A 20,293-nucleotide genomic window follows, 5' to 3' on the forward strand; every position below is an offset into this window, starting at 1 on the left:
GGTCCTGTCACTCAAATTAGCTCTTCAGCACTTGAAAGTCATATCCCTTGAGGGTCCCTCTGACTCAGTTTTGAGAAAGATCTTCCCAAAGCCAGAATCCCTGTGCCCTTGTTTCATAGGACAGAAGGTCCATGGCTTACCTCCTTCTACAGCGTCAGGTCTCAGCAGCTGTATTTCCAGGCAAGAAGGTAGACTAGAGTTGGCAGCAAGGAAGTAAGATTGGCTTTCCAGCAGTCTCACACACATCCAATGCCCATGGGAATGGAGAAATGGAAGAAACATGTCACTCTGCCCACAGGTGAGCCCACACAACTTACAAGACACTTGAATACCATTTAAAATGGAGGAATTCTGGATGGAGGACTGATGCTAATAAAACTCCAACTGCAGCCTTACTGTGAAATCCATGATGCGTTGCTCCAGCCTAGCAATGAAGAAACACTAAATGCATCGAGGTCAAACAAATTTTTCCTTTTTTATTTAAAATATCATTATAACCAATTGACATACTAGATAACAATGTATACATTCCAGTGGTGCACATGTAATGACTTATGGCATGAATGATTTAAAAAAACCACAATGTTCTCAGTAATGCCCCACCAAGAGCTTATTTGGAGGGAATAAAGGAAAAGCAGGAAAAGGTATCAAATGTGGGGAAGAAAAAAATTACAGTTTTTCCCAATATTTTAAATGGTGTGTCTTCTCCTTCATATTTCTTGGGACAAAATAAAATTAAGAATATACTTCAAAAGGGGCAGGAGAAATGATCACAATAACTAGGGTGTGTTTTTTTTTCTCAACTTTAGTAATAAAAGTTAAAGAACTCTCAAAAATAGACTAGATATTGGGCCTACAAAAGTAATTCATCTGTATGCAAAGCTTACCAAGAATTATTCCTTTTGTAAAATGTAAAGGATGAGCTGACATTACTAGTAAGCTATTTTTACCTACAAAACCAGACTACAATAATAAAATCACCAATTTACAGCCAACACAATATTCTAGATGTACATTATTGTACACAAGCTATATATTATACATGAACATCTTACGTGAAATATATAAGAAACATACTTACTGATATTGTCTCAACATTGGCCAATAGGTTTATTTTTCTAAAGGAAGTGTATTTTTTCTATTTCACATTCAGTGTAATTCCAATAGCAAGGGTTAGCTTTGCTTACTTAAGAAATGTAGAAAGTTTGTGTGAGGTAGTTCGAGAAAACCTAGCTTAAATTTTTAACTGTGAAAGTGGAAACACCATGTGAAGTGATCTGATTAATAACATGTTTCTGTAATGCAGAGAGATCTAAGGAAGAGGAGAAGGGAGGGAAAGAGATCACTTACTTACATTATCACTTTTATCCAGTGCCCTTAACCAAGAATAAATTAAGTGAATTGAAAATCTGGATAGGCAGTTGAGTCTCACCACATTTCTCTATTAAAACCTTCTTTCTAATCCTAATGAAAAATGCAGACAGCTCTGCTTCAACCCTAATCCTCAAACTAAATACGTAGGGCAAAGCAGGTAAACCAAACCATTAATAGAAAAATAAAATGTGACAGCATGAAGGAGCTGCTGTCAACAGCAAGTAAAAATATATCTAGAAACAGTAATTCACTGTCTTTAGCTACTCAAACAATAAGACCAAGTATAAGCTGAACCTAAACTGAACCTTGTTTCCCACTTTACCCATATACTTAATTGATAAACATTTAATCTCAGATGTTTTAGATTATTGTATGGGTAGGAAACTATCCACTTGTACTAGCCTTTTGATAGTTTTTTCTTCATCCGGTGTTGAGATGAATGCCATATACATTAATGCAGGATCATTATATTCATGCAAATGCCTGTCAAAGTGCTTAGTTTTTGCTTTCTAACTGAATAGCCTCTGCCTTTAAAGAAGCAATCTTCCATAAAACAAACCCACGTGTCAATAATACTCTTTTTTTACACTGAGCCAGCAGAGGGTGCCATTGCCACAACCACCACAAATAAACTCACTCCTAAGAAATTCGTGTGTGTTTGCATGTGTGTTAATAGACAATTTATGCTGCTATTATCTTTGTGTCTAGGAGGAATTCTTATCCAAAAGATACCGTCACATATATTTAGTAAGGAGCTTCTAAACTAAAAACCCAGGCTGCGCACTGCCTGCATATGGAGAAGTGCTGCATCTATTCAGCTTAGCAGAATGAAGGAAATGGAGCCGGGCAGTCAGGCTAGTCTCAGGCTGTTCAACTGCTCAGTGTTGCTTTGACAGTCCAGCTGCCCAAACATGCAAACGCACACACAAAAAACTCAAATCTGACCCTCTTGTCTTGAATCAACAAAAGACCTCACTGAGTAAAGGCGCAGCACACAGTAACAGTATTAATGTTTTCCTCTCTTCCTCAGTCTATTTAAAAATCTTGAGGCACCTACTTCCACAAAATGAGAGGAGCTATCTATTTTGTCTGTTTTGCCCTTGATGCCTGCTGCAGCTGACCAGAGAAGGTGGGAATTAATCTTGTTATTAATGCTCAACTGCTGACCTCAACTGGCATAGGAAATCAGACTCAGCTCACTAATTCATTCACTACCAACTTCAATGGATTGGAATGGCTCTAGAAGTGGGAAGTTGCATGCACTTTAGCAAAGTCTGTTGTTAGGAAAATATTTTGGAATCATATAATAAAATAAAGCTCAATAATAATTTAAGAATAAAACTGTACAATGTATTAGATAGTATAATAGCGAACAACAGAACAATAGACTAAGACAGCTGAACTCTAGCTACCCACCTGTTTACTATTTGCAACAGTGTTTCTCTGAAATAATTTTATATTTCAACAAATAAAATGGGAAGTTAAGACGAGCCTATTGTTGTGATAACTTGGTTACTAGAAATCTGATTTGCTTGTCTTTGAACTTTGCCATCACTTTAATTTGCATAATATACAACAAACTGCAGAAGAGTAACACCACTATGAAGATGGTGCCAAAAATGAACGACAGGTTCCAACAGGCAAAGCTCTGACCTTACTGATATAATCCCTTGAATGACAGCTCACTTCTTCACACCAAGGATTGCCCTTCATCAGTGCTACCTTAAAAGGAACAAAGCTCAATTCTCCTTATAGCTTATTAACTCAATGAAATTACTATTGCTAGCACAGTGGTGAAAGACTAGACTCAACCTGTATAAGAAAAAAAGAACAGAGTAACTGTTTCACTCAATATTCATCTGAAATCATATCTTCTTTAGGACACTGGAAAGTGATGCCAAAATGATTTTAAAGTATCAAAATATTTCAGTTACCACTGCAATCCAGAGGGATCCAAAATCAATTTAAATATGAATTATATTTATCAAATTTTGTTCTTAACAACATTTATAGGCATTAGGAGTCAATTCTGTCAGTATTAACTTAGCCATACTAGGTTAACCAGAATATCATTTGACCTTATATAACAATGTAGTACTGTTGAATGCCCCAATATTTTGGCTTAATTCACAGCTTAAAATTTGATAAAAAGTTACAAAATAGACTGTTCTGTTGGTCTCTGTTCAACATGAGCAGATTTTCTACGTTCCAGTGCTAGATGAATCCAAACATGTCCTGCCTATTCTGAGGTAATACACAACTTGGCAGGAACTGTAAAAATAATTGCCTTAACTAATGTGCTTTAGAAAGGCAATATTGAAATATCTGACACAAGTGAGAAGAGCAAAATTACACACAAATATCACTTACCAGCAGTCTAGCCAGGCCAGGAAAACAACTGTGCAGTTTATCAATTTAGTCATCTTTGAGACATTACCATTCCTTGTAACCCTGTATTTTTTTTAGAAAGACATCTGTTAGATATTGAAAGCATTACTATCACTTATATATTTCTGAAACATACGGTAAAGGCAAATTTTCCTCTTTCAATAACAGCCTCAAAAAGATATTCATTTTACCCAACAAACTCTGAGGAAACACTGAAGAGCATCAGTCATTCCTCCTGGACGCCCTCAGTAGCCAGTCATATTATTTGCTTATGTTCTGTGCCTGGCAAGGCTTCTGTATTTTTTTAGGCTCATTTCTGTGAGTATCACTAATTTAAATTCCTCTTCACATTCTAATTCACTACACAAAATATGCATCTACACAAGGCAATCAATTATACAGCCTAGCTTCACTAGAAATCTGCATTTTCCAAAGGAATAAATTCTGAATGATTGTTTAACTCATACATAAACTTAAGTCAGTTATACATAAATCATTATGTAATTATAAAATGTAAACAGTTAAAATACTTCTGTGAGGAGCAGCACCATTTTACATGACTATTTAGTAACTGTTCTACATATTTCAATATATCTTTTGTTTAAAAAGTGTATTGAAACCTGGAGCTTCAGTGCTGAAAACTATTGAATATTTATGACTTAAAATGATCCATTATTAGGATTTCTGCTACACTGGTCTCATGGTGAAGTGAAAGAGATAAATATTAATTTATACAGCACTATTTCCCCCTCCTTTGGATGGCATATATTGCTCACTTAATGCATTAGCTACAGAAATCCTACATCCTGAGGTTCTTCTACCACTTAATGGTTTTTAGCAATCAGTTACTTTTGCTGGAGAAAGAATGGCTAAAGTTTTGCCCCTATTGCATTCATATCACACCTTCTCCCCCAAAATGCACTCACCTTAATAAAAAAAAAACCCAAAACACACTAATAAGAAACTAAACTCCCAAGAATCACATACTACATGGAAGTATAGCTACAGCATACTCGTTTTCCCTGTTGGCAGTCTAGACATCCTGGATACACCTTGTTTTGTGTGTACAAAGACAGGCTACAAGCTAGAAGTAAACAGTTTATTTGCATTGCAATGTATTATTCATGAAGTATCCTCTTGTTTTATGGTGATCACAAGATTTGGCATGCCACAGTTTTGCAGAAAACATCATATTCCTTTGTTAGGCTAGATATTTCTGCAGTTTTTAAGATATGCTTTGCTTTCTTAAGATCGTAAAACCATTCAGATGAGGTTAATTTGCAAAGTATTGTATACTGTTTCTCTAACAAAATTCACTAATTGCTGCTTTTACTGAAATATTATAGGCAAGCGGCCAAAATAAGAGGATTTTATTCACTGCCAGCACTACAGTAGTATGCCCAAAACTACAGCTGGCTACACTGAATTCTTTCCCCCCTCCACCTGGGTATGGACATATGACCAAGCATAAAACTTTGAAGGATATCATGAACAAAACATCTGGAATAAATTCTAATTTAAAAAATTGAAAACCTATAAAATCTTAAATAATTCATGATATGGTAATGACAACATTAATATGTGCTTTGATAAAACAAATCTTACAAATTCAGTAAAAAAAGATCAGCAGCATAATAGTAAAGCAAATATGCAGATTTTAAAACCACAATAAAAATTATCAGGTTTAATATTTTACAGAGTTAATTACAGCAAAAAAAAAGTGGCTGCTTTTAACACAACTTACAGTTTAAAATTACAGCACTTTATGATGAATCCTACGTTTATTTTTGAAAAAACACTCAAAAATACCACCAACTCTTAAAGGTGCCCTAACAATGACTAAAAGGACCCCTCCCCTCCCACCCCCCAAAAGACCAAGTAGTCATCTACAGCAACCCAAAGGTCCAGCTGATGTTTCTAGACTGCTGTCTGTATCAGAGGCCAATGTTGGATCTGTTGACATTGAAGACACATCATTGACAGATGACGAGGAAGATGGATGTTGAGAGCCATTGATCATTGCTGCACCTGTGCTATGAGAAACAAAACAGCAAATCAGTTGCAGATACAGTTGCATGGTTCAGTACTTGCATTAGTCTGTCTCCTCCTAATAGTCATTACTTTTCCCTGTTGATCAGCAAGTTTGAAGAAATGTGTTTCAATCCATTGTCAAAGTAAATAAAATCCACAATTCTTTAATGTGGGGCTCAAACCATGAATGGTATGCCAAGAATGACATAACTCACAGGATACCTGTTCAATTAATATAAATGCTAATGGCTGAAGGCTAAAAATCACAAGCAGAAACAATACTGCATAAAGCCAGGGCCAAGATATCCTACTAAATGCTGAGACCTGAAGCTAGAATATACCTACATATGTTGGTAAAGAAGGAGGGGGCCTGCTTTTCCAGGAGATCCTACCATTCAGGCTGGAAACTGACTGGTGCTCAGCCACATTGCTTACATCCAATTTGAGATATGCAGTGCTTTTCCAAGCTCTGGGCTTCCGAGTACATACTCTACTCAGAGTAGAGTCAGCAACAGTTGTCCAGCTCTTGCCACCATTTTTCAACAGTGGGAATGGAGTCTTGTCAATGGTCAATCAATATTCACATTTTGCTTCAAAACTCAGCAACAGTTTAAGTGCTTCATAATATTCCTTCTTGTTTAGAATGATTATTCAAGGCAGACAAGCTGCAAGTCCTGTTTCATTATTTAACAGACGTAAGTAGTGGTTATATCATTATGTGATACTGCACCAACTACCAGTCAAACATCTAACCAAGAACAACCAGATTATGACAATAAAGTACCAGTATATACCTGGATGTTTCTTGAGGAAAAAAAATGAAGCATCGGTTATATGGGGACTATAACAGAGGAGATTACCAGATTAATAAAAAGAGATAGTCCACAAAGTAATGTCAACTCCATTCATACCATTCAAATAAGCATGATCTCAAAGAGAATTCAAGAACTTACAGGTCATTAAAGAGTAATACTTTGAGTTATGTTACTCTTAGATGTCTCAAACAGATTTACTGCCTCCTGAACTACAACTCAGTGTAGCTTTGTACTGTGCTTTTATTGTAACCAACCTAAAGGGGCTGGTTGTCCACGTATAACCCCATTCTTGGTTCTTTCCTCCAGGTCCATGACTTCCTTGTATATCAACTCTGAAACACAGGGAAGGGAAGGTAGAAAAATGAAATTTGCAAACTCAAAACTCAACCAATCTCTTATTAAAATGTACATTTAAATTTCATAGGTTTATTACTGTTTGGAATTAGTTTTGAACAACATGCTATTGGCTACAGAAATACTGGAAAAAGAATGAATATAAAGTGATATAACAATGTACAATTCTCTTTTGTTGGAGCTACAACAGCCTTGCACTTTAAAGAATGCACTGACATTACTCAAAGTCTCTTTTGTCCAGGTTGCTTGGGGACCTGAGATGAAACTGAGTCATAATGATTACTTGGTTATTATTGTGGCTTCTTCTGTAGAGATGAACTAGATCTGCAATCTTCAAAGGAACAGGCAGACCACCAGCAACTTCATATGCTGACACCACACTTAAGTGCATTCCAATTACCTGGTAGTATTCTAACCTACACTGCCAAAACCCGGCAGCCCTTGTGAATTTATTGTAGTTCCACTTACACAGCTTCATTCCTTCAAGAACCACTTGTGGAGAGCCAAACTCTTCTCAGACAGGATGAGGGTGGCTGAATATAGCTTCTCTGAACAAGTCTTCTACCCACCTGCAGTGTAAAATCTTCATCTAATAAGCAAGTTGTGCTAATATAGTATATAACTGGCACCTCAAAAATCAGAGCTACCTACAAATTTGCTAGGCAATGTTTTGGAAAAACAGCTGTTTTGGAGAAGTTTCTCAGCTCTGCCACTAATTCTTTCTTATCTCAAAAAATCATTCCACATACAACCTCTATTACTTTCTCCATGAGGTGGCAGTTTGAATCTCTGAAAGAAATTCAAAATGTTTAGAATTTGACCTGCCGTTTTCTTCTCAAAGATCTTTGCCTAAAGATGGCAACTGACCAAGATAGTCTTGGCAACCATCAGCTTCCTTAGGAGAGGCCAGACCACAAGCTACTGGAAAGACGGGAGCAAAAAACAAAACAAACAAGCCCATATAGCACTGCAATCCTCTCAACACACATTTGCCACTAAATTTCCTCTGCAACAACATCTAAAGGTCCAGATCACCATGAAGTGGTATACAATTTTTGCATATGAGTAGACACTCTAAACAGAAGTAGCAACTGTATCTTCCAGTTATAGAAGTTCTTCATCCTTACAAAGGATGCAAGAGCTACTAGAGCACTTATAACTTGAATCATATGCCTTGTGCACTGGTCAGAAGGTTTCTAAGCTAATGGCAGCTTATTACCCAGAAAAAGACTTCAGCTGTGAACCTACACAGGTAACAGCAGAAGAAAAAAACATGTTAAATGCAATTCATAAGAACTGACTGCCAGACTACTACTTCTTATGTGGCAAACTAATGTGATATACAGACAATCTGAAAGAAAAATGAAGAACTATGACTTCGAGGGCTTGTAGCAGCTTTGTGTTTAAAGTAAAATCCATACTGCTTGACATACTTTCACTTTCTTTTATCAGTATAACTGCATATTTTCTGCTTCAAAAGCGAAATAACTTCACTTGGAAAGAGGATGGTGACAGAATTTCCACTGTTCTCCCTATCTCTGCCTTTACAATTAAAATCCAGTCTCTAATAGGAAGTGATTTAAAAGTGTATTAGTACTAGATTTTACAGCCTTTGTGTCCAAAAGGACACTATCAGCTAGTACAATGAAATTCTGTCAAAAATGATCTATGAAACATTTTACCTACTTGCTTCCCTTTAGGGGAGAAAAGGGTATGCAGGCCTAATATCCTTTCCTAGACTTCTTCAGTACGATGTATTAGACTGCTCAATGTACTAAATTCTTGCTTCAATGCAACATTTACAGCCTGCACAGTTCTCTAGATACACCCAAGCTCAATGTTACCATTAATCCTACTTAAAAGTCTTAAACCACTGAGAACTGAAGTATTTGAGATGGAGTAAGCAAACCACCTAAATAAAAAAACCTTGCTTATACTAACTGAGCATGTTTTTGTCTAAGGCACTGAAACGTATATCAGAGACAGGCTCTCGAGAATGAGCATGTGGCCCCACAGCGGAACAGCCACACAGCTGCTCTGATCTCCGTGAAAAATGTAATTAGGAATTCAGGTATTTGTTCTGCCTTTCACTAAAGAATAACCAGTACTAGTTCTGGAACACACTAAATCCTCCGATATGCTAAATTATACAATTAAGGATTGCAATGGTCCTTGGAATGACCTTGGAAGGCATGCTCACTATCTGCAGACATTTCTAAACAAACAAAGCCAAAAAATCTCTTTTTTTTTTCAGTGCTTAGCCTATTACAGTAGATGACAATAAAGGAACAACACATTTTAGAGGTGGTTATGAAAGCTTGCGCTCTTACAGTAGCTCGACCATTTACTTACACAGAGCTCTAACATAAAAATTATGTTTAATTTCTGAAGAACTATCATGTCATAAATTTATTATCTTCTGACTTGGCAGTAGCAACAGAGGAAAGCATATGATACAAATAATACATATATAAAAGATATCTCCAATAGAAGCAGAGATCTCATTTATCTTAAAAGTAATTTCCACAGGTCTTTAAAGCTCAGTGACTGTCTAATACTTCCCTAAAGTCCAAGAGATACAGGAGGTTATAACAAGGTTATGGATTAAAATACATCAAAAGCTAACATCAGACTGTATTATCAATCAGATAACTGAAGTCAAAGCGGTATCAGCTCCTTAGGATACAGAAAATCTATTCCCACAAATTCTGTGAATACACACTGGCATTTCAGAGAAGGAGAAAAAAAAAATAAAAAAAAAAATCAAGAACAGAGACTCCTCAGAAGGCTTCAGAGTCTTTCACGTAAGTATTCCAGAAAGAAAATACATTCTTTTGTCACCTGGCCTTAATGCATCATAAGAACAGCTAGCAAGCTTTTATGCTTGGGCTGCTATGGAGGTTTAATTTGAAGCAATCTGGACTAACTTTATCATGAGTAGGGCAAGCTGCATTTTCTCTTAGTACCAAGACCTCTGCAGCAACACCAAACCTTTGAGAAGCAATTTCAAAATCAAGCACAAAACCTTATAGATGTTCCCTTTATAGTGTATAATTTTATACCTCATATATGACCAGGAAATATAGACACTAAAACAGTACTGAACACTAACGATCTTGCTCTTGGAGGTACCAGTCCTATGTCATATTATGGTCTGTTGGACACCTCAACCCCAGCTACTTTCCCAGGATCCCACAGGTGACAACAACCATCAGCATCTCCCACATCAGTCATGGGCTCACCACTTTGTCCCTTACTAACACTCCTCACAGCACCTGCCCTCAAATCCTCTGACTGCACTACGTTCAGTACAGTCACTGTTAATACGCACGGCACTCAAAAACTAGTGCTTCTACTTCAGGCCTGCATTGCTCAAACTCATAAGTCTTTTTTCGGCTGCAGCAGTTTGTCCAGAAGAGTAACCCTCCTTAGAAATGCTGCCTTATGGTTTGAGAGCAGTGGGTAAAATGAGCAGGCCTACAGCTGAGCTAGCTTAAATTCGTTTAACACAGGTTCAGCACCTTCACTGGAAAATTTTTAGGGGTCTGAAAAATCAAGAGGTTGGGAAGCACTGGTCTACTCCTGGCCCTTCCAAGCAGTTTAAGTATACATTATAGGCTGTTCAGAAGAACATTAGTAACAGTGATCCTTGGGGCCCAGCCTACTTTAAAAAGCCTTACTATACTTAAAATGCTACTCTTACCTTTCCATTCTTCTATCGTGTGCTCCCTCTCATCTAACTGCTTATCTGGTATCTTCGGTGGAGGCTGAAAAACAAAACTGACTCATGATAAAGCAATTAAAAGGGATATGAAAATGGAATAAATAAAAAATGAAAATAAGGTCTTCAGAATATGAACCTGATTTAAAAATACTCTATCTTAGTCAATACTTAGTCAAAAGTTCTGCCATATTTGGCTTATTTTCTAGATGCTGCTTCACATTTCAAACTTGTTCTGATTAGCAGATTTGCTTACATTATCATAATAATTAAAATAGAATCTGACCAGTCTGGTCAAATAGCTTGCATGTACAGCAGTCTCCAGCCCCAAACAGCCCTTTATACATATTTACTGTTAATTACTAATTTTTCCCTTTAGTTTTAGAGATCAGCAGAATTCTGACAGTCAAGCACCTTTTTCCATTCTCAGTGGCCATCACCTACTACCTTTCTCTTAAAAAATAACAAGGCTTTTCTCAGCTTATATCAATAATCTTGAAACTAGTTTTAGAGAAAAAACTCAATTAATTCCCCCCCCTTTTTTTTTTATTAGTGTCAATAACTTGAAAACTCAAGATCTTGTACTCACTTTTTGCTGGAACACCTATTTTCTAGTTTATTGCAATTGCTGCAACTAATGGAAGTATTTCTCTGGCCCAGAAGTAAATACCTCAGAATTTTATCAAGGGCAATCAACCCACACTGAAATAAATAAAGCTCAGTAAATTATACTTCTGTATCAGAGGTTTTAGATGCATTACTAAATGTCTAGCAGGTTATATGCAATTATACACAAATAAACACACACACACAGATACAGGTACTTCAGCTGTCTGCAAGTTTGCACGTAGTTCTAATACTGGTTCTAATAAATACGTCAATCAATGCCACTAAACATGATTATAGCTCAGTTAAGCTTCTAATGAAATGTGTAGCTCAGGCAATAATCTTCTTTCAAGCAATTAAATCAAGCATCAAAACTCTAAGTTTGCTTTAATACAGTACTTTACTAACCAGAGACCTAAAACAAGAACTTACAGCTTCTGCTTCTGACGGATCATACCAAACATTGATGTATGGGTGCTGCAGGGCTTCATCCACAGAGATTCTTTTAGAAGCATCTATAACCAGCATTTTTGATAACAAATCCCTTGCTTGACTTGCTGCAAAAGTGAAATTTTCTATTTAGACTAGTGCCATATGCATATAATGCATATAACATAATATAACATAAAGCTCATGAGGGGAGAAGATTCATGGTAAACAAATCACAGTTTAATATCTATACAACCCTCACATAATTTGGAGTTTAGGAAAGTGGTCCACATGACAAAAATAAATAAATAAATAAAAATAAAAATTTGTGTATTCTATGGAAAAAAAGACAAAAAATTTCCATGGAAAATAGTTTAACAGTAACTCTGCATAATCTTCCTACAAGTAAGCAAAGACAGACCAACAACAGTATTTTTTGTATTTATCAAGCTTGTTATTGGGACATAAATTCTAAACAGCAATTAAGAAAGAAAAAAGGAGATGGACACCTAATAAAAGAAATTAAGTTATAAGAGAATTTAAAAAAATAAGGGGATGGGGAGTAGTGGACACTCATAGAACCTCCTCCTTAATAAGTTTTTTCCCTAACTTCTCCTTTTCTTTCTCAGAATAACGGAGTGCAGTAAGTGAGCACCAAATACTTTAATTTTTTTAGGCAAACTTGCTTGAAATATAGAAATGAGAGAAAGGAAGAGAATCTGCCTATCAAAGTTAAATTAGCAGGTCTGAGTGGTAGGTATTTTCAGCCTGTTTGTTTTTAATTAAAATGACTGTGCTGACAGTTTGAAAAACAAGTGATAGGTAAAGAAAGATTGCTGAAAGATTGCTGAAAGATGCGATAGAGTAACTTCAGCTAGGAGAAACAAACCTTAATATGCTAAACAAGGACAAGAAACAAAATGCAATAAAAGCAAGGGAAAATATACACATTGATACCCTGAAGACAAATACTATGGATATAGACAGCTAAATATAAGACTAGTAAGTCAGCTGGATGGGAAATTTCTATGTAACACGCCACAGAGCCATCAAGTCATTCCTCTGCTATATCTGATCCTACAAAACTGCAACTCCAGCACACTCTTATTCTAATTTGTTCAGTTCCCTTTCAGAAAGGGGTAAAAGTAGTTCAAATTCATCCAAAAGCTAAAATCATCTCTCTCGAAGAGTGAAAGTAATTGTATGAAGTAATACCATTTCACCAGATTGGAAGCAGAGGGATAACACTTTTGTTTGTTTGAATGATAAATGCTGAAGAAGGAAAGGATTATGATGATCCAAAAGCATACATTAATCTGAATATGTTTTGTATAAGCTTCTCAAGGTATGGCTGGAACTTGTATCCTGTTAAGTTCTGAACAATTCAAAGGCTACATTAGCATAGGCAAAAGATTTATATATGGTAGAAGAGGCAATCTTGGGGAAGGGAGAGGAAGGAAGGGATACATCTGGTCATATCTTTTCAGTATGTAATACCTAGCATGATTAAGGAAGTATATTAAGGAAGCTGTATAAACCGCATTTGAGTAAAAACAGTTACCCATTGTGAACAGATGCAGAAGTAGAATTTTTAATAATTGGTGATTTCATCTACACCTAACTGCAAAATAAATCCTCTAAGCTTAAATACAGAGATGGAGAGGTGAGTCCTAAACATCTGCAGTTTTTCATTTTCTTTCCATGAATTCTGCTGTGCTGCCAAACAGGGTATTACCACGGTTATAGCTGGGAAAGGGAACAGACACGTCTCACCATGTTTTCAGCATACACTGCCCCTTCTCAAAGCTGCCAGAGGGCATGACATTCTCACCTGAAATATAACCCTGCTGGCAGTGCAGCCTTTGCTGGAGTAGTGGTGGGCAAGCACCTACTGTCCCTCTGAAAGTGTCAATTGTTTTTTTCCGTATAAACTCTAATTGTTACCCACAGAAATCGTGGTGAGTCTGTGACAGCCTATTGAGCACCTATCTTTTAGAACCTGTAAGTTATTTCAGTAACTAAAGAATATCTACGTATTATGAATATACAAACTTTATTTTCATCTCTGAAGAATGAAGATTGCTCTAGACAGATTACTTCTGTTCCATCCTCCCCCCACTTTTCTCTGCCAAGTTGGTATCTGTCATTGAGAAGAATATATGTACCTTTTTTTAATAAAGGTACCACCAGAACAGGAGCTGTTTCACAGAGGCTGAAAAAGTGGAGGTAAGTATACCTCAGCACCTCCATCCACTCCCACGATATAAATATTGTGACATTTAAATCCTTAGTGAGATGATTTTACAGTGGACAGAAACAAGCTCTATTTTTGTTCGATACAACGCAGTTTAAAAACTTTTGAAATGTATAACACACAAAAGACAGACCTTACCTTTAAGTTTATTGTGCTCAGAATCAGCTGGGAAAAGGACATCTGGAAAGAGTTTCTCAAAACTATATCCAGCGTATTTAGGTCTATTCTCCACATAAGTTCGGACTGTTGGCTGTAATTTCTTCATAAATTCAGGGCATGGTGTTCCTAGCTGTTCTATAACTTTATTCCATTGATCAATATCTAAGGTTAGGCAGCTAAGAAAAACGGTGTCTAATATTCAGCTAAAAAGTTATGTTTAAACCATATGAAATATCCAACAGAGATAAAACACAGCAAATTATAATACAAGAACAGGTTCATCATCATTAACTAGGACCATCTTCTTAAGAGAAAACAGTGAAACCACGCAAGTCTACGAAGAGTAATCAAGCCAACACGAATTTCACTCAAAATCATAAGAATTAACTGGCAAAGGATATATTTCTAAGAAATGGAGTAAATGAAAAGACTCATACAATTTATTTAATCAATTCAAATAAAGGTTTTTTTGGTAATTTTTTTAAAGGAATTCTGGAGAAGAACTCACTTTTTGATCTAAACATGTATTACACAGTAATCAAGCTACTAAACATCCTTAAGGCACTTGAGAAAATTACCATGTATAGGTGCTCTGTTCTCTGTTCTAGTCCGGACACCTTAGCTGAGTTCTGGACTCCAACAAGTCAGTAATCTTTCACTAATGACATGCAACACAGAGCGCTGGGGGCCCATACAGGCCGAAATCTTGGCCCCCACAAGTCAATGAGAATTTTTTCAAAGGCTTCAATGCAGAAGTTAAAGGATTTGAAGGACACGTAATGCACATCCTAATTAATAAGTTTACAGAACTTGCAGAAGAATCCAGTAGACGTAAACATAAAAAAGGCTCAGGAATTCTTAGTTGCAAGTGGTTAGATACTGGGAGAGAATGCAGGTGAAGTTTTAGATATGCTTATCGCACTCATATACTCTTCCCAACTGTTTCTTTTTGGCTGCTGTCAAGGACAGGATACTGGGCAGGCTAAACCTTCAGTCCAAGCCAGCAGGCCCTCTCTTACTTTCTTCTGAACTGAACAGTAGACCTTTATATGAGGATTTTAAAGCTTTTCTACTGTGATTTAGCACAGACCTTGAAAAAAGTATTGCCATTGTATGGCATTGAGGCTAAACTGAAAATCCATGCTAGCAAAGCAGATTTATAAAGCTAGGTACAGCACAACCAATGCAATGACAGAGCTGCGTGAAGGTAAGGATTCCCTGGATCTCCTCTTTCTGCCTCAAAATCTTCACCTCTAAACTGTAGTGTATCCAATATTAAGCAACCAACCTGAAGCAAAACAAGTAAGATACCAAACTCTAATTCTGCTGATTTTTGTGAAAATCCAGAGGTTTCAGTTTTACTCGCGTGCAACAGATCCTGTGTTGGTAGTATTGTTAACATGACACAACCCGCACAGATACAACCAAGCCATTCACGGAACAGAAACACATAAGTGCCAGATAGTTCTGAAAGGTGTTTGCAGGATCATTTTTGCATACAAAAATATAGAACTCCAGACTGTAACCATTTAACTGGTTAGAAATTTTTTTCTAAGTGTCTTCTATAAAACCCCCAAAATAACAACTGCTAAAGCCCTCAGGTACCAAAAAGGGTTAATAAATTATTTCATAAAAATGAGCTTCAAAGCAAAAACCAATTGATGTGAATCACTAAAGCACCATCTAAACAAAAAAAATCTGTCTTAAATGTGACAACACCCAAAAGCAATGGTAGACACTATATTAAATTGGAAAAATAAATAAATAAATAAAGGGAAAAAAGAAAAATAAGCCTGTTTGCCCACATGGTATTTTGTTCATCCTTCTAGAGTTTCTTAGTTTGCATTCATCTCTAAAGACAGCAATACATGTTAATGCTATCTGCATTGTTGTTTTGATTTATATGGTGCAACTGTAGTCATTTTTGCAACATCTTGGAATGAAAATCACAAATTTGCAAATCGTATTTTGAAAAGGCAGTTTAAAAACAGTATTTTAAAAACTACCTTAACCTGGAACTAAATTGCTGCAGTATCTTTTGACCTCTTAAAACTACATCCTAGGCCAAAGGTAAGGATACGATCTGTACCAGGAAATAAAACACCACCTTTGATCATTTCTCCCATGATGCACCCAACTGACCAAATGTCAACTGAAAACAAAAATGCAATGATATTAACATAAAAGATAGTTATTAAAATAAAGTAAATAAAAATATCTAGACACACACACACACAAAGTGATTATAAAAAGCGTGTGTAATGAAAATGAGTGAAGATGAATGTGTGCTAACTACAGGACCAGCAGAGACTATGTCCTACTGCTAGGTGCAGCCTGAATATAAATGAAGTTCTTACCTCAACAATTTTTTTTAAGTGTATCACAAGAAAAATTCATGTCCATTTAATAAAAAGATTGTACAATGTGCATTTTCATAACAGAACATTAATAAAAAGGTTAATCACTTCCTAACTAATTCAACCTGCTGCAGCAGCACAAGGATACAGTCCCTTCCTGGAAAGAGGATTTTGTGGCAAACCATTTCGCCCATAATGCACCCCACAGACCATAAATCCACTATGTTTGTAGCACAAAAAGAAGGAAAAGCAAAGCAAACGGTCATTTAAAATTAAAAGAAGCATAACATGATTGCATCCTATAAATTGCAGAGACAGCACAGGAAGAAGAAGTCTTTACATTAATCAATGAAACCACTTTAAAAAACACAGTATACTAGGGTTAGCTTTTAACTATCTCAAATGAAAGGCAGAAAACCAGCCTTTTGTTTAACATAGTGCTACAGCAAGAGGAAAGAGAGAGGGAGGGAGAGAGGGATATGCACATGAATCAAGCCGTATAAAGCTCTTCAAGTTCTGAGGCTTGCAAAGCTAGCACTGCCAATAAACTAAATTGAAGCAGCAAAGATAAGTACATTTCTTCAAACTAATTCCATTGTAGTTGTAGGAATCATTTCAAAAATAGTAACCTAAACTGACCTTTAGAAATACAGCACATCTAAATAGCTTATATGTTTAGGAGCAGAATTAATTAGTTATTACATAGTAATAAAAATTTGCCATCAATTATTTCCTAAAAGTCAGTTTAGCATGCATTCCCCTCTCCCTTTAAATAAAAAGCAAATCAGTAAAATACAATCAGTAAAAGATCACTTAGAATTTTAGAGGATCAGTTAATGACAAGGTTAGTATGTTGTTATAAGCCTTTTACTTAAAGTAATTGGTTTAAAAGTATTTCTCCAGTTATTCTCAAATAACATCTTACACAAAATAAAAACTCTTACAAAAACAATTTTGTACACAATACATATTTGCTACATTATCTTAAAATAAATTACTCAGAAGACATACTCGAAGATGCACAAGTTTACTTTTTAGAGGTATGCCAATTTTTTTGCTGTTGCTTTCAGAGATACTGTTGACTGAATGCAAAAGTTTTCCTGAAGTCTTAATGATGAATCTGTATTATTACGAATAGTTTTGTATCAAACAAGATTGGTACTTCAATAAAGCAGGAAAAAATAGGATTTAAATGAAAACAATTGTATAATAAAAATCACATGTAAAAGTTCTGAGGGACTTAAACAATTTCAAGCAAACAACATTGCTTCTTATTGAAAATATTCCTCCTCCTCTTATTTAGAAATTCCTCTTAAATAGTACCTAAATCATATGAAAACAAATCACAGTTGTATACATTAACAAAATTAATGTATGCATTAACAAAATTAAGGGCCTGGTTCATTTAAAAAAATGGTTGTCTATATTTTATGATTAATGGTGTTTTTTCAGATATTTAAGAAAAGCACACTTTCTTTGACTCAGAGACCCAAAGATACGAGGCCAAGTTTGAATTTGGCTATATAAATAAAATTCTAAATGTTGATTTTTTCACCTGCAAAATAATCTACTTCCTTCACAAGCCAAATATACCCAAATCTACTGTAAATAGTTTGTGTCCAATGTGAAAAAATCGCTTCCACAATCACATGAAAAATCCTGGGAAGAGCAATAATAATGATAATAATAATAATAATGAGTCAAGGATTTTTCTTCATGCATCAGAAGACAAATGAATTTAGAGTCTCAGAAGAACATTAGAAACAACTCCTCTGTTCACCTTCAAAACAAACCCGTGGCATACTGGGGCCTTTTGTTTTCTTCTTTCAATTAAGCAAACAGAACCTGTCTATTTAAAGGTCTCTCTCTCTCTCTCTTTTTTTTTTTTTTTTTTTTTTTTTTTTAAATGAAGCTAGACTTATCCACAGAGGACTGCTCCTGAGAAGACTACTACAGAAGATCAAGTCAAATCTGAATATAGGTTTGAAAAATCCTTTTTAAGGTCTACTGTTAGTAATACAGAATATATTTTATATTTTAAAACTGTGTTTGTCATGAATTTACTACTTTCTATAACTCCAAGAGAAAAAATACTATATAAAAATGAAGTTGAAACCAAGTGCACAGAATAGGAACTTTTAAGTATTAGTTTTGGAGGGTTTGGGGATTTCCTAGCTTTGTAATGACTGTTCCCTAAAAATAAGGTGCATAACCGCATATAAATCTAAATATGTTAAGGTACAGAAATTACATTGAAAGTACTCAGACAAACCCTTCTGTACTACAGTGTCATATATTAACCACATAATTATGAGTAAGGTATTTCACTAATATAGTCTGTATCTACAGAAACAGTTTTTTGTTGTTTTATTTTAAGAATACAGGTTTTCTGTATTTTAAATTTGGTAGTTTCACTGCAGGGCAAAGGAAGTGTTATTTGGGTGCTGTGCCCCAGTACAAGTTCTTGAGTTTGCAAGGCTTGGCTTCTTAACGTGATATACCCAAACATGTTTTATCCCCTTCAGTATCAAAAAAAAAAATCTATGTAGAAGTTAACTCTATCTTCAGTTTGTCTGAGATTTTTGCTAGTATTAAAATAATTAAAGATTTCATATATGCATGTTATATGCAAAAAGAGTACTTCTTTACAGTATGTATCTCAATCATCTAAACATGTATTGCAACCTTCCCACATCTTCTTTGAAGGGGAAATTTAAAGGGCACTAAAGCATGAAAAAGCTGCCAGATGATCCTCTTCAATTAAACTAAATGTTAATCTCTTTTTAACCAGTTGATAGTTAGCTGTCAATTTTCAAGACCCTTCAATTTAACTATAACTTAAATATGCTAACCTTCAATTCAAATATAGGTTTAAAGGGCTAGAATACACATCAGTGCTAAGTGGTGGGGACCCTGGGCAGCCCACAGCTCTTACTCTAAGTGCATCCTTCCCACCTGCCTTGCTCTCCTCTGCGGCACTACTTTGCTGTGCACTGGAGCTGCACAATAGAAAACTCAGTAGGTAGCTATTTCCCAGCTAGCCCATGGCACAAAACATTTGAGAATAGTAACAGTTGACGTAAATAATCTTCTAAAGACAACCCTGGTAACTGCAAACCAGTCTCCTCACTACTGACTCATTACAGCCAGCAGAAAGGTTGCCAGCCTGCTAGCTGGAGAAGACTTGTGTTCTCCTACCAACTGGTACTTGCTGAATGACTCTCACTAACCGAGTCATCCTATGTTTCTTTGTAATTAGATAATGTTTTGCTAATAAGCTTACCCTTCTCCTGCTTTCAGATATCCCCTACTGTACACTTCAGTTAAAATCAACTGAAGTACATATGGAAATCCAGACTGTCTTCCGAATCAGTTCGGCCAACAAATTTACTTTTTAAGTTCTCTGAAAGTGTCATTCACATCTCAACAACCATGTATTCACATTTTGAGAAGATGCTCTATATTTTTGAATTACATTTGAATTAATATTCTTAAAAACAGAATTCACTCTTGCTTAAGGAACATGATTGGCACTAGCCCAACAGGGTGCTCTACAGCACAATCTATTTAACTCCAATAGTAACCTAAGCAACATTTTAGTGGAGGGAATGCTTCACACTTCTGCAACTGAAAATTACTTAAATTTTAAGAGAGAAAAACACAAACTGGGCAAGCTAAATCAGAAAACTTGAGACTTCCATCATATCAATTCCTTGTGTAAGGCATCTGTATGATTCAGACTACAAATTTAGGCTCTTTCATCCCTCCTCTCCTAACTGGTCAATGTAAACCCCGGGGGGGGGGG

The 20,293-nt window shown here is 35.8% G+C and overlaps 1 protein-coding gene across 1 annotated transcript in view; it reads right to left on the reverse strand.

Annotated features, from left to right (window-relative positions):
* Positions 1-4,847: 4,847 nt before the first annotated feature.
* MAPK8 (mitogen-activated protein kinase 8) overlaps positions 4,848-20,293 on the reverse strand; it is a 51,644-nt gene continuing 36,198 nt past the window's right edge. Inside the window, exons 7-12 of the mRNA XM_026061297.1 lie at positions 16,212-16,283; positions 14,111-14,293; positions 11,722-11,846; positions 10,666-10,729; positions 6,863-6,940; positions 4,848-5,790 (exon numbers count right to left, since the gene is read on the reverse strand). Of these exons, the coding sequence (XP_025917082.1) occupies positions 5,645-5,790; positions 6,863-6,940; positions 10,666-10,729; positions 11,722-11,846; positions 14,111-14,293; positions 16,212-16,283 (668 nt within the window). The 3' untranslated portion in view covers positions 4,848-5,644. The remainder of the gene's footprint in view (positions 5,791-6,862; positions 6,941-10,665; positions 10,730-11,721; positions 11,847-14,110; positions 14,294-16,211; positions 16,284-20,293) is intronic.

Source organism: Apteryx rowi, unplaced genomic scaffold, assembly GCF_003343035.1.
Source record: "Apteryx rowi isolate R43461 unplaced genomic scaffold, aptRow1 scaffold_18, whole genome shotgun sequence".
In the NCBI taxonomy this organism is placed as follows: Eukaryota; Metazoa; Chordata; class Aves; order Apterygiformes; family Apterygidae; genus Apteryx; species Apteryx rowi.